We start from the raw sequence: 15,630 nt of genomic DNA on the forward strand, positions 1-15,630 counted from the left end.
GTCCAGTGGTGATATATTCCCGTACCAATCCGGTCTTAAACTTATATTTCTTTATTTTCCTTTCAGTCTCACCCCTTTGGTTTCACACCCGTATCCCCCCCATGACACCATTGAACCTACTTCGTAGGCAAAGGAAAATGAATCCCATGTTGAATGAATGTTGAATCTGTATTTACCTGATTGTACACTGTCTATTATCGTGAATGATATCCCAACGTTTGTAACAAGTAAGTTTTGGCAACTCTTCATAAGCTGTATATGTTTATAATAACCTTAATAAAAATTATATGGGAAAAAAAAAAATTAGAAAAAAAAATTGTTGGTATTTTTATTTATTTTTTATTTCAATTTTTAATGAATTTGAAAAGTGGTGTGGAATTGTTCCCATGCAAGTATTAAAAGGGTGTTATGGTGCCATAAATGCATTAATAAAAACTTATTAGTGGGTTATTGCAGGATTTTCAAATAGATCTGACTGTCTTAGAAAATTTTAAAGAATTGGGGTGGGGTCTGTTTTTGGTTTAGGCTATAAGATTTACTATAATTATCAAAGGATAAAAAATATTCTTAAGTGTTGGTTTCCTCACTCTTTATCTGTTTATTTTTTTTGTTATTACTTGTGACAAGTTGATGATGGTGGACTTTTAATGCCTGCTTGCATTATTGGGAGGTAACCATATTAAACTGCTTACATTATTTTTCTGACTAAAAACCTCAAATGTCCACTACACAAAAACCTGTGTTGACCTGAACGGACTAATATTTCATCTTGAAAATAAATTTGTTATAGATAATCCTTATTTTCCTTTATCAGGGGAATGGATCTGTCTTTGATTAATTCTCCTATTACAGGAGTGATGGACTTTCAAGTCCAAAGAGAAGTCTAAACACCAGAAAGTTGTGATATATTAATGTGTAGTAGAAGATTACTTAATACATTGCTAACATTTGTTTTAGAATGTCAAATACAGGTTTTGGGCCCATTCATCAAGCTCTGGATGGAGCATGAGGGTGCGTGTTTTTGGCGAGCCTGCAGGCTCGCTAGAGACGCCAGTTATGAAGCAGCGGTCTAAAGACCGCTGCTCCATAACCTGTCTGCCTGCTCTGAACAGGCGGACAGACATTGCCGCAATTTAACCCGATCGAGTACGATCGGGTTGATTGACACCCCCCCTGCTGAATCTGCAGGGGGCGGCGTTGCAACAACAGCTCACAAGAGCTGCTGGTGCAATGCTGAATACGGAGAGCGACAGACCGACAGACCTTTGTTAAATAGGCCCCTAAGACACTAGTGTGCATCAAAAGCTGTCACTCTCAAACTATCCTAAAATATAAACAATTTCATCCTGAAAAGGAAAAAAAAATTGTGCCCCATTATTAAACATACATTCTATTTATGTTTAAAATGTTAGAGGTAGTTTTTAAATATGGGGATAGATCCCAATCTTTTCGAAAGACCTATCAACTGATTTATCTACAAAAAGCCCCATTAACTTTAAAGGGACAGTCTACACCAGAATTTTTGTTATTTAAAAAGATAGATAATCCCTTTATTAGCCATTCCCCAGTTTTACGCAGCCAACACGGTTATATTAATACACTTTTACCTCTGTGATTACCTTGTATCTAAGCCTCTGCAGACTGCCCCCTTATTTCACTTCTTTTGACATTCTTGCATTTTAGCCAATCATTGCTGACTCCTAGGTAACTCCAGGGGTGTGAGCATAATGTTATCTATATGGCACACATGAACTTATGCTCTCTAGTTGTGAATTGCATTCAGATAAAAGGCGGCCTTTAAGGGCTAAGAAATTATATGAGCCTACCTAAGCTTAGCTTTCAACTAAGAATACCAAGAGAACAAAGCAAAATTGATAATAAAAATAAATTGTAAAGTTTTTTTAAAATTACATGCCCTATACTTACGAGGCTTACGTGGGGTATTACTGGAGGCCTACCTGGGATTAAGGTGCTGTTGGGTCTGCTGTTCCCCCCCTCCCACGGGTGCTGCGAGAGAGGGGGCTAACCTTGATTTTTTTGCTATTGCTGGGCCCTCAATGAGCTGTCAGTGGCAGGGTCGGGCTACAGGAGTGCCTCTGTCTGGGCATTGGTTTCGCCTGGTCCCTGTTGTTCGTCCCCTCCCACCGGTGCTGTGCGAGGTGGAACTTGGAACTTTGACACAAGAGGTTCACATGGTGCTGTTTGATTTGGTCCAGAGTGTGGCAGTCCCTGGTTCTGGATCTTGGCTGTACAGCTGGTTATGTGGTCTGGGCGAGAGGGGTATATGATTTGCTTTGAAATCGCACGGGGAAGAGTGTGGGCTTTAATGGTTGGTCTGTGCTCCTTCATCTGCTCAGGATTCTTTCCTTGTTATTTGTCCCATGAGATGCTGCACTACCTTGGTGACCTGGTAGCTACAATCTCTTTGCATAACCCCAAACTAACTTCATACAAATACCACGCAAGTAACTGTTTAGAAAATAAGGTCAATCTTCTTTCTCCCCCCCCCCCCCCCTGCTTCTTCAGTGAAAGGAGGACTAAAAAATACTATTGTATACCCTTTTTTTCTAGCATGGGTATTGGTAATCAAGGTTGTATCATAAAAGTAGCACTGTAACTTCCTTGTGCTGGTTCTTTCACCTGCATTGATCTGTATGAACTGTACATAGCAGTTTTTCTTTTTCACGTATAGGGGTTAAACTGTTCCCTCAACCCTTAATTCATTAATTGTTCATTCAACCCTTAATGAAGTTGTTTAACTATTGTATAACTACTATTTAGTATAAATCAAACTTGTATAATGTGGGTTTAGGGGTTAAAATAATCCCTCCATCTTCTTATACCATTAGAACCCTATCACTAGGAATACTTGGGGGTGATAGGTCACTTACTATAACAAGTCTTCTTTTTCTCTCAAGGTTCAGGATCATAGAAATACTACACTTAGGTAAAAGGAAATTTTAAATTCATAGTCCTTACTCTTATCTGCCTTGATTCCTCTGTTTTGGGCTTGCTACAATAGGGATAGCTCAGAAGATGGGGTCGGATATGACGGTTGTCTGCAGGGCCCTCCGGTGGTGATCCCTATATTGTCGAGTTGGGATAATCGAATTGTCACTCTCCATAACTGATTCAGAAAGTTTGTAAGCATGACACTAATTTTTTTTTTCTTTTCTTCTTTCTCTCTGTTTTATATTCTCACAGTTCACAATTAAGCACTTGGGCAAGGTGTCTTTCTCCTTTTTTTTTTTTTTCCCTGTCGGAAAATAATAAATACTTTCACTTTAGGTTTCTCTCACCTCAACGGGTTAGGGGGCTCTCCCCTGCCCTATACTTTTCCCCCTTTTTTTACCAATTGGGGTAACTGATTTTCACTTTTCTCACTGTCACAAGCACATGGATAAATGTTTAAATATTCACTCTATAACTTCTCCTTCAGTTATGGCGGTTAGACAAAGAGACAGAAAAAATAAGAATATTCTGGAGACCTCTGTCGCTGTTAATCCCCCGCATCTCAATGAGCCGCTGGATATTCAGTCACTGGTGGTTCATATTTTTGAAGCCTTGGCTCTTTAATTTGATATTCTCAAGAATGAAATTAAGCAAGGTATTTCACTTTTAACAAATTAAGTCAGACAATTCTCCAATAGATTATCAGAGGCAGAACAAAGAATCTCTGATTTGGAAGACCTCACTGTAGTTCAGAACACTAAGCTAGAAGCCCCAACCTCCTGAAAATTCAGGCTAAGCTAGAAGATTTAGAGAATCATTCCAGGAGGAACAATTTCAGAATCATTGGGGTGCCAGAGGAAAAGCAGTACGAGGACCTCAATAATTTCGTAACTGTTACTCTAGTGCAACTTTTACAGATCCCACAATCTCAGCCACAAATAGTGCTATAGAGGGTACACAGGCTAGGTAGGCCTTTATCTGGCAAAGGGAACACTAGACCTAGGCCAATTATTGCCAAAGTGTTACATTTTCAGGATAAAGTTATGTTACTACAATTTTTTCAAATAAAAACAACCTATTTTCTTGGGAGATGCAAAAATAATGTTATTTCAAGATTTTTCTGCTGAGACAGCTGCAAAACGGAGGGATCTAGCCCCAATATACACACAATTAATTAATCAAGGTTTTCAAGCTACACTAATTTACCCAGCTAGGCTGAAGTTAACAGTCGATAATGAAATTAGACATGTGCGATTCGGTTCGGCCCGAATCGAAATTAGGACGAATTTGTTCGAATTCGGAGATTCGGATCGATTCGAATTTCCGAATTGCGGTAGTTCCGAATCTACCGAATAAATCCGAATCGATTCGAATTTATTCCGTAGATTCGGATGGATTCGGATGGCTGTGTATTACACTAGTATACTAGTGTAATACACAGCACATCCCACAGTGACCGAATATCCGAAAATCCGAATCGATTCGAACCGAATCGAACCGAACCAAATGCGAACCAAATTTTTTCGAATCCGAATGAATCCGAAACGAATTCATTCGATTTCTTCCGAATTCGAATCGTTCCGAACCGAAATTTGAATCAGTCCGAATCGATCTGAACCGAATTTTTCGCGGCTGCACATGTCTAAATGAAATACATTTTTTTGATTCTGCTAAAGATGCAGGAAAATTTGTTGCTGAAACATATCCCTCTGTTTAATGTATGAGTTACATAGGCTTAAAAATGTACTTCTTTTGTTTTTGGTTCTGACAGTCCCTTGTTGGGTTGTTCCTCATGGCCCTGGGCAAAGGGTGGGCCAGCTGGGGTTGGGTTGTTTTTTTATGTGTCTTTGGAATTCTCCCCCCCCCCTCCCCTTTCCCCCTTTTTTTTTCTCTCCCCTTCCTTATAGCTGATGGAGACGGTAGGTAGATTTTAGTTGGTTTCCTGGAACATTGGAGGCATCACTTCTCCTATTAAACGGAAAGACAATAATATCCCACCTGTGGAAAATAAATACTGATATAGCTTTCCTCCAGGAAACTCATTTAAAATCAGAGGAAGTTTTAAAGTTAAAATGTTTATGGGTTAAGCAAGTCCTCTCCTCCCGCAGCATTGAGAGGAAAGAAGGTGTCGCGATTTTAATAGGGAAAAAGATAAACTATGAAGTTCTACATATCAATGTGGATCCAGAGGGGAGATTTCTAATGGTAAAAATTAAAGTGGCCAAAACTTTGTACACATTATGTAATATATATGCGCCAAACATCTTTAGTTTAGTGTTTTGGGAAGCACTCCAAGCGAAAATGTTGTCTTATTCAGAAGGTTATCTGATACTCGGGGGAGACTTTAATATGGCACCAGAATATCCTTTAGACAGACTAAGATAGAATTTGTCCTGTCTTAAGAGTAAAAGGGATAACTTAGAGTTGAATACATTTAAAAGGATCTTCCGGAACCTTAGGACTAGGAACATATGGAGATTACAAAATCCTGACGCCAGAGATTTTACATGCCTATCCAAAGCACACAAGACACTTTCCAGAATTTATCTGTTTGTTTTTTTTAAGATGAAAGGCTGTGCAAACTGAGAGTTATATCAGGAATTCTTCCTATTTGCATCTCGGATCATGCTCCCATATTTCTTGAATTCCATTTCAGTGATCTTGTTTCTAAAAATCGTCGGTTTTATTTGCCTACATTTTTGTCATCAGATCTTAAGTTTAAAAATTGGCTTAATCTCAAATATGAGGAATATCGATATCATAATCAGGAGTATGTTAACCGACCTGCTGTCTTTGGGGAAGCCGAAAAACCAGTCCTTAGGGATGAGATATTAGCTTACAGCATTAACAGGACAGAAAAAATCAAACTAAGGCAAAAAGAAGTTTTGAAGTCTGTGTCCAAATCGTACAATCGATATTTTCTAGAGAAAACTTCAGAGAGTTGGGCAAGATATACTCGAGCGAAAAAGGAAAGGGATACTTTGCTTATATACAGGGCCACCCAGAAAGATTTAAAACTTCAAGCTAAGCTATTTAGATATGGTAATAAAGTGGGGAAACTTCTTGTGAACTTAGTCAAGATAGACAAAGGTTCATCTTTGATTGATTCTCTTCAAGGCAAAGGAAAAACTCTCATGACGGCAGAAGAGATTTTAAAGGCTTTTTCAGATTACTATCAAGATTTATATTCTCTCAAGGTTTCAAATTAACATGAGCGTGAGGATTTCTGGAGTAAAATCTCTTATCCAACCCTTTTACCTGAGATAACTGAAACCCTGAATTCCCCCATCTCTGAGTTAGAAATACGCAGAGCTATCCAGGATCTTTCTCTAAACAAAGCTCGGGGCCCTGATGCTCTTCCCAATGAATTCTACAAGATACTTTCCCCATCTATTGTCCCATACTTAACTATGCTATTTAATTATATGTATATTGAGGGTAATCCGGTTTCAACTAATTTTGCTGCTTCCTTTACCACTCTAATTTTAAAGCAAGGGAAAGACCCTGATAAGAAAGAGTCATATAGACCATTAGCTCTTTTGAACACAGACTATAAATTATTTACCTCTATCCTAACGCAGAGACTTCAACTTCTTCTTCCTAGGATTATTCATAAAGATTAAGCTGGATTCCTGCTTAAGCGGAACTCCTCAGCAAAAATATGGGAAGTCTTTGTTACTATAGATTATTTCAATACCCTTGAGAAGCTGGGCCAGGGAGGTGGGGGAGGGCACCTCTGACTTAGCAATTATTTTGATTGATGCTGAAAAGGCATTTGACTCAGTTCACTATGACCATTTATTATTTTCTTTTTCTCACTTTGGACTTAGAGGCAAGTTCCTTAACTTCATTGATAACCTATATAACAAGGCATCTACAAATATGTTAGTAAATGGCATGGTCTCTGTGCAGATATAATGCTAAGAAAAGGAACGTGACAGGGGTGCCCTCTTTCTCCTCTTCTTTTCAATGTCTCTATCGAACCTCTGGCTATCCTGATTAGACAGCAAATGGAAGGCATTAAGATAGGTAAGAAGGAGCTTAACATAGCCCTGTATGCTGATGATATTCTTATTTATACCACAAATACCCAAATCAGTATACCAAAGCTTCTCTCAATTATTGATCAATTTGGATCCTTCTCATGGTATAGGGTGAATACTACAAAATCAGAGTTAATATGGATTAAGCAAACTAAAGAGTCACCCATGAATTTACCTTTTAGAGTAGTTTCTGACTCATTTAAGTACCTTGGCATTGCAATTTCCTCTAATCCTGACTGGTGGTACAGCTCTATTATTTTCCCGGTACTTAATAAAATTAAAGAATGCTTGAAAAACTGGCAAAACATTCCTCTTTCCATCTCAGGTCGCATAGCCTTGTATAAGATGGTTCTCCTTCCCAAACTACTATATGTTCTTCAAAATACTCCACTGATCCTGAAAGGGAAAGATATTATGTTGTTCAATACGGTACTAAGATGTTTTAATTGGCAGAACAAAAAACCAAGATCTCTTTAGCCAAACTCTCCCTTCCCAGGAATTATGGGGTTTTGCCTTGCCAGACCTTCAACTTTATAATTACGTTTTCCTCGCGCGCATAATGACTGACTGGATTTGGTCCAGAGATTACGTTACAGATAATGAGCTGGATAAAAATGTAATTCATCCTTATCTCCCTGTAGCACTTATTCACTGTAACTTCAGCTCAATACCTCATGAAGTGAAAAAACTCAGAACTATTTTAACTCACTACAGGCTTGGAGGAGGATATGTAATCTCTTAGCTCTAGATTGCAGGGTTTCTAAGTTTATGTTATGCCGTTGGTGGGAAATCCCAAATTTCAAGCAGGACTGCAATCTGCACTTTTTCAGAGGTGGCACAACCTGGGTCTTGATAATGTTTCCCATCTTTTTGATAAGGATAGGAGGTGTGTTAAAACTTTTGCCTCTCTTAGGGGAGAAATTAACCTTTCCCAAAAGAATTATTTTGCCTATCTACAAGCAAGACATTTTGTTCTTAAATTAATAAATTATTTCGGCTGGAATAGGTCCCTGGGGAGTTTGGAGAATTGGCTTGTTTTGGTTAAAAATGGACATATGTCAATTTCCTTTTGTTACCAACTATTAAGTTCCCTCAAGGGTGCCCCAAATCTGGAAAAGATTTCTTCTAAATGGGTTATAGCGACATTGCAAAGTAATGTGGATCTTAGTCTTATTCAATCCTCTATTTCAGAGGCCATGCAAGTTCCCTCTCCATTTCCTGGAGAGAATCACATATTAAACTTCTTTTTATGACGTATTACACCCCGGATAAAGGTTCTAGGTGTGGGAACCCTAATTTCAACAAGTTCCCCAAGTGTTCACTCCTCTCAGCTAACCTTGTGCATATGATCTGGGACTGCCCAAGAATTAGACGTTTTTGGCTGAAACTAGAGTATTGGTTTAATAAAACACTGGGGATCTCTCCTCTGGTTCTATCATTGGAGCATATAGTGTTTCTTTGGACAGATGTGAAGGATCTCCAGGTTAACAATAAAATCATTAACATGGCTATTTTAGCAGCTAGATACTTAATCTTCAAAAAATGGAAAGAGAAAGCGACTCCTAGCATACCAGAGATTAATGCCGGACAGATAGCTCAGCATGCTAAGGCACTGTGGCTGAGCTCTGTAGCAACCCAAGGGTTGCAGGTTCGATCCTTTGCGAGGTCCACTCAGCCTTTCATCCTTCCGTGGTCGATAAAATGAGCAGCACCTTGAGACCCTTACATACAAGAATTGTTTGAAGACACATACATACATACAAGAATTGTTTGAAGAAGCAATGTATCCTAGAACAGATTGATACTGATCTTAATGATGAATATGATATAAGGAAGTTCTTCCTGAAATGGTCAGGTTTTCATTAAAACTCTTGCTTCCAACGAAGTTCATCATTTAATTTACCCATTCAGGAACTCAGAATTAGTATTGCTTTTGGGTCTATGGTAACCTACCGGCTCCATCCATTCTTTTCCTTTTCCCTTTTTTTTAAAATTTTTTTTGTTTTGTTTTGTTCTGTTTTATCGGATTTTTCTGTCTGTTTTTGTTTTGTTCACAAAAAATTAAGCTAAAAAAGTAACCAACTGACTTTTTTGACTATGTAATATTACAGAAACTGGTATATTTATGTTGTTTTATATCTGTCATTGATTAACAAAGTAACATGTGTACTATGGTTTTTTTATCTTATATTAGGCCCCGCAGGATGGGCTTATATGTGAATGTTCTTTTCCTATTTGAACTACCCGCTGTGGTGGGAAAATCCTTGTACTGCTCTACTTGCTTCTGTTATATTTTTTTTTTTTTTCTCTTCTCTGTTGGAAAAAAAAATGACATGCCCTAATCTGAATCATGAAAGTTTTTGTTTTTTTACTAGACTGTCCCTTTAATGGCAATTTTTTGTAGAAAATTATTAGATACTTTTTTCTAAAGGAGCCAAGTCTTCTGCAGGTTTAGAAACTTTTTTTTTTTTTTGCAACAAATTTTCAGTACTATAGTGTATATGACCGTAGGTCCTAGTATAAGCTGATGTTATACAGTGCTGGTTGTAATAACTTTTAGAATGTCCCTTTCAACTTATCTGCACACTTCATTAATTTATGCTGCCACCAGTAATGGGAAACTAAAGTACTTAAAACACCTACACCATATAAAAGCAAGTGCTTAGTTAACTTGCAGGCAACACCTTTGATAAAACTACTGTCTGCTCGGTTTGAATGCACCAAAGGCACAGCTGCCTCTAGTACTTTCTGCTGTCCTCTAAATAGGTATTTGTTTGTAATTTTAAACTGATTTGCTCCATCGCCTCATCAAGTTTTCCCTCTACCTTATGAACTGTTTGTCCACAATAAATGATTAAATCTATCTTTTTACACTGCCATTTAATAAGCAATTGTGCCACTTTTAAATGTATCTGCCTGATCATTACGTTTCCTTTTGTATCACTATACCATTAAATCTATCTGCCCTCTTGCTCTGCCTTTGAGCTAATCTCACTTTTATTAAACATATTTCCATTGTATGGAAATATATACACGACCCTCGACTTTACCATCAAATTTATGTACCCTGGATGACTCACAGTCTTCTGGCTCCACATTTCCCTCTATTATGTATCTAAAAAAGAGACCTGTGAGGTCTTGAAAGCTTAGGGAATAAAAAAAAACAACTTAATTTTGTTGGTCCATTAAAAGATATCACAATCTACTAAAGGAACACCCTCTATCATGCTAAAGTATTATACCCAGCCTCTATCCAAGCTCATATACTGCATGGTGTCACATGCCATCAAGTGACTGCATGCTGCCCTTCGGCCAAAGGCTGTGTTGTGCTATGTGATTATGACTGATGGAAATACTGTATATATTGGCCAGGATAGCTCCATACTGGCATACAGATTTTAAAACTTATCTAAAAATGTAATGTTTTAAGAAGATAATTTTAATTACATTTTTTATAATGTTCTCATTTTAGGTAATCCCAGAGAGCTGGGAAGGGCAAGAAAGATGCCGCTTCTTCAGTATTAACAGGATGAAAGGTTACCATGGAGAAGGCAGCCAGTCACAGCCTCCATGTCACTGTATCCCCGAAACAAGAGAAAGAGCTCTGGATATCCCTCATCACGGCCAAGACCTACGCAAGTCATACCCTCGCAGCACCTCTGAGTCTTGTTCCCTGGATCTGCACTATTGTCCTTCTCGAACTGCTGGCATAACCCCAGATTGCCCTGGTGGTCCCCTGAACATGCCAGAGCCCCGGACATCCAGTGGTGGCACCTACCCCAGAATGCACCATAACCCCCAGCAGTACGACTCTTGTGACGAATGTATGGCCGCTATTGCTCACACTTCTAGCAAAATCAATCGCCTGCCCCCCACCCTGCTGGACCAGTTTGAAAAACAGATGCCCCTACACCACGACGGCTTCCACACCCTCCAGTATCAAAGAACCAGCACCACGGAGCAGCGCAGCGAGAGTCCCAGTCGCATACGCCACCTTGTGCACTCTGTGCAGAAGCTGTTTGCCAAATCCCACTCCCTAGAGACACCCTCAAAGAGGGAGTACAATGGCACCAGGTATGAAGGGCGTGGTGGGGATGGCTACCAGCACTCCCAGCCTCGGCACAGCAAGAGGAGCAAAAGTAAAGACCGAAAGTCAGAACCTAAGCACCGCTCAAAGATGGCAGGGTGGTGGAGCTCTGATGACAACCTTGACAGCGACAGCAGCTTCCTGGTGTCAGCTCGTCATGCCATGGAGCACGGAGCTCCCTTCGGAGTGGACACTCCTGAAAGTGCCTTCAGAGACTTGACCTTAAAGAGTCTAAAGGGTGGAGGTGGAGAGGGCAAGTGCCTAGCCTGTGCTGGGATGTCCATGTCACTGGATGGGCAGACACTGAAGAGGAGCACATGGCACACTATGACTGTCAGTCAAGCAAGGGAGGCATATCCCATCTCGGGAAGCCACCATCAAGACAAGATTTTGATGCTTCAGGATGCTAAGGGAAAGGAGCGGGGTTATCATTACTTACAGGTGAGATTTTATGGTTAGTGAGATTTGTAACAACACAGTTACTTAGAATAAAGTTTTCATAGTGAATTTAAACTCAAATAATGCTCTACAACAATTGTTTAAATTGAACATTAGTGTTCAACACAAAGTAACAGTAAAGCTGCTTCTCAGATTAAGACTTCTGTCCCCAACTTAGCAGTACCTCTTACTAAAAACTAAAGGGTCTCCATTGTAGATCTTTTAAATCTTTAAAGGGAGATACTTAAAAAAATTATATCATTCATTGTAAGAGCAACATTTAAACATATCGGAAAGCTAATTTTGAAAAATGTTAAAGGACCAGTCAACACATTAGATTTGCATAATCAACAAATGCAAAATAACAAGACAATGCAAAAGCACTTAGTCTGAACTTCAAATGAGTAGTAGTTTTTTTTATAACAAATTTCAAAGTTATGTACATTTCCACTCCCCTTGTACCATGTGATAGCAATCAGCCAATCACAAATGCATATACGTGTAGTCTGTGAATTCTTGCACATGCTCAGTAGGATCTGGTGACTCAAAAAACGTAAATATAAAAGACTGTGCACATTTTTTTTAATGGAAGTAAATTGGAATGTTGTTTCAAATGACATGCTGTATCTGAATCATGAAAATATAATTTGACCTGAGTGTCCCTTTAAGTAAGTATAGTTTGCATTTAAAATGGAACTACTGCACAGTCCTGAACTCCTATCAGCCTAGCCACGCTTCAACAAGTATACCAAGAGAACATTAGCAACATTGATAATAGACATTACAGGAAATCTGAATCATGTACTATCTGAATAATTTACATTTAATTTTGAGTTTACTGTCACTTTAATGTGTTGTTGTGCAACTGTGCAGGATCTCTGTAATTATTAAACTAAAAGTAAAAATGTTTTTCGGATATTTAAATGTTCTCTATTGCTGCTTAAAAAAAGAACACATCTCTGTATGTGATTAATTAGATTACCTATATGATATTTATACATTTAGCAATTTCAGTGCTCCTTATTTAGTGGAACATATTAATAAAGAAGTAAAATTAAAATACATAGCATAAAAACATCTTTATGAAAAGTGGTCGACAGCTTTAGCCAGCACGGTAGTGAGCTACATTGAATTCAATGGTACAAGCAGGAGCTCTGTCTCATCTGTGACGCGCTTTTTAAAAAAAACAGGGCAGTAGAAGAGGACGGTGAGGAAGGTAATTAAAGTTTTGGCGGGAGGTTAAAACTTTAATATGCCTAGTGTTTTCTTTTATAAGTTGGTGAGAGTCCACAATCCATAACAGTTGGGATTAAACTCCCTCCATCATGAGGCAGGCAAAAATTACCCAACACATCCCTCTCACTTCATTTTTGCCTTCACAGAAGAACAGGTCAGTGGTTCATTGCTGAAATATTTTCTAAAAAGCATGCTCCAAATGCAGTGAGGCCTGTTATCCCCCCTCAAATGCCCGAGAATAAGGCAAAGGGGTTTATAGGTGTACCATGGTTGGTGAGTCTAATTCTGCAGGAGTTGCTCACCAGCCTACTGCAATGGTCACTGGGACTGGTCTTTTAGTCAATTACTGGTGGCTATGTGAGACACATCCTGGTCAGTATCATAAGTTGGTGTTACCTAACTAGGATGGGCTTCAATACTGGACACAGGTAAGTTCAGAAGGTTATTTTTTCACTCACAGTCCATAGACTTTATAGAGCAGTACTACTTATGTATTGTAATGCCAGGGGGACTTAAAATTGTGGGGCACTCTTATCAGTGGCATTGTTGGGAGTGGGAGACACACTCTCAGCTAGGCTCACACTGTACAGCGTTAGACGATTTTTGCTAGGACTGTACAGGGCACAGTGCATTTTTTTATTTTGAGTGCACACTTTATTTTAAACATATTTGGCAGCTGTATTGCTTGTGTTTAACTGGGTAGCCGTTGCTTAATTTAGTCAGAAGTGATGTAGGAGCGCTATTTGCTATGCTTTAGATGAGGGGTAGTTAATTACAGTTTCTTCTACATGAGGTTCTAGTGACTTTGGGGGGTACAAGAATAAATCTTATCAGAAACTCAGTCAGTGAAACATCTAGATCTTTTGTTAAAACCTATTACCAAATGAGAGGGAGTTTTTCCAGTTTCTCAGGTTATTTCTAAAGAGTGGGAACAACCGGGTATTCTGTTTGTCCTATCTTTAAAATTCCAATAAAGTTTCCTGTTCCTGCAACTCATTCGTAAAGTAGATTGGGCATATCTACTCTTGCAAAAAGAACCACTATCCCTTTAGATGCTGCAGTCTTATCTTAGGAAGGTGTTTTAAAAGCAGGTTTTCTCTTTGAGGTAGCTGTTAGCATTCCCTGTGTGGCAGCTGCAACCACTTTGTGGTGTGATTCACCTTCAGAGTTGGTCACTGAAGAAACTTCGCTAGAAGAGATACAGGATTGCTTGAGGGTGATCAAAGTTGCAAATTCTTTCATTTGCAAAGTTACTATGGATATTGTGCGTTTAAATGCAAAAAATGTGGGCTTAGCTGTACTAGCCCGAATGGCATTGTGGTTAAAATCTTGGTCGGCTGATACAGTTTTGAAGAGTAGACTTTTGTATCTCGCTTTCAAAGGAAAGTGTTTATTTGGTCAGGGCTGGGATTCCATTATTGCTACAGTTACAGGGGTAAGGGAGCATTCTTACCTCAGGATAACTGGTCTAAGACAAGGTGGATATCTCACAGGACCTCTTCTCAAGACAGAGACCTATTTGAGATTATAGTAGCTTATATAAATTATCAAGGAGGAACCATGAGTTGTCTCTTTTCATTCAGGAGAGTGGTCTCTCAAACAAGAGGTGTTCGAACAAATTGTTGCTCGCTGGGGGGAACCGAAGATATACATGAAGTCATCTTGTCTGAACTAGAAACTCCCAAGATAATGTTCCAGGTCCAGGGATCCACAAGCAATCCTGATAGATGTGTTTGTGGCCCCTTGGTCCTATCGTCTGATATACAGGTATCCCTTGGATTCCAATGATTTTACATCAGGAAGGGTTAGACAAGTTCCTTGAAGGGTTAAATCTCAGCTCTTTTGGTTCTGTATAATAAGAAACTGGCTACTAAAATACTGTATATTCAAACTTTTGTTCAGGCTCTGGTCAGGATTAGACCACTAGTTAGAGCAGCGTCTCTTCTATGAAATCTCAATCTGCTATTGAGATCATTACAAGTTCAATACTTTGAGCCTATGCTCAATGTGGATATTCAACTCTTGTTATGGAAAACCTTGTTTCTTCTAGACACTTCATCACCAAGAAGAATTTCTGAGCTTTCTGCTTCATCTTTTGAGTCTTCTTATATAGTGTTCCATCAAGACAAGGTAGTATTATAAACTCTTCTGTAATTATTAATCAGTAGATTGTGGTGCCTTTGTTGTGTCCTTCCCCTACAAATACTAAGGAATGTCTTTTTCCACAACTTGAACGTGGTTAGGGCCTTGCAGATTTTTCAACAACCTACCAAGGATTTTTGACAATCTTCATCTTTGTTTATTCCTTTTCAGGACAGTGTAAGGGTAAAAAAGCTTCTACAGTCCTGCTTATTCTACTAGATCTGTTTCCACATCTTGGGCTTTAAGGAATAATATAAAGAGTAGAAAGAGGGCGCCACAATAGCATGATACTGTCTGGAATGCAGGTACAAATAAAAGTAAGTGTTATGCTTACCAAATAGTGTGGCACTGTGCTGTGACCAGTGCAAAAGAGCAGGCTAGCACTTATCAGTGGCTAGTACACTGTGGAAGCCAAGTTCCAAAGGCACTTGTCCTGGTTGAAACTTTGTATATGTCTCCTGTTGACTGGACTTCAGGTGCTGCAAAGGTGTAATCTTTTGTGTGTTGTTCAGTTGGTATTGGTAAACCACAACACAGACAACTTCAAATAAAATGACTTTTAATACTTATGACGCGTTTCTCAACCTCAAACGGGTCGTTTCATCAGATAAAAAAGTGAAGAGTTTCAGCGCTCTTTTATATCCCTTTATTGGGATATGTTCATTTTAAGGAATAATGCCTCTATTGAAAATATTTGCAAAGCTGCTACTTGGTCTTCTCTCCATACTTTCA

At 38.9% G+C, this 15,630-nt stretch overlaps 1 protein-coding gene across 1 annotated transcript in view; it reads left to right on the forward strand.

The window, feature by feature from the left end:
- The first annotated feature begins 10,524 nt into the window (after positions 1–10,524).
- Positions 10,525–15,630, forward strand: part of DLGAP3 (DLG associated protein 3) — a 283,019-nt gene continuing 277,913 nt past the window's right edge. Inside the window, exon 1 of the mRNA XM_053707071.1 lies at positions 10,525–11,523. Within this exon, the coding sequence (XP_053563046.1) occupies positions 10,525–11,523 (999 nt within the window). The remainder of the gene's footprint in view (positions 11,524–15,630) is intronic.

Source organism: Bombina bombina, chromosome 3, assembly GCF_027579735.1.
Source record: "Bombina bombina isolate aBomBom1 chromosome 3, aBomBom1.pri, whole genome shotgun sequence".
NCBI lineage: Eukaryota > Metazoa > Chordata > Amphibia > Anura > Bombinatoridae > Bombina > Bombina bombina.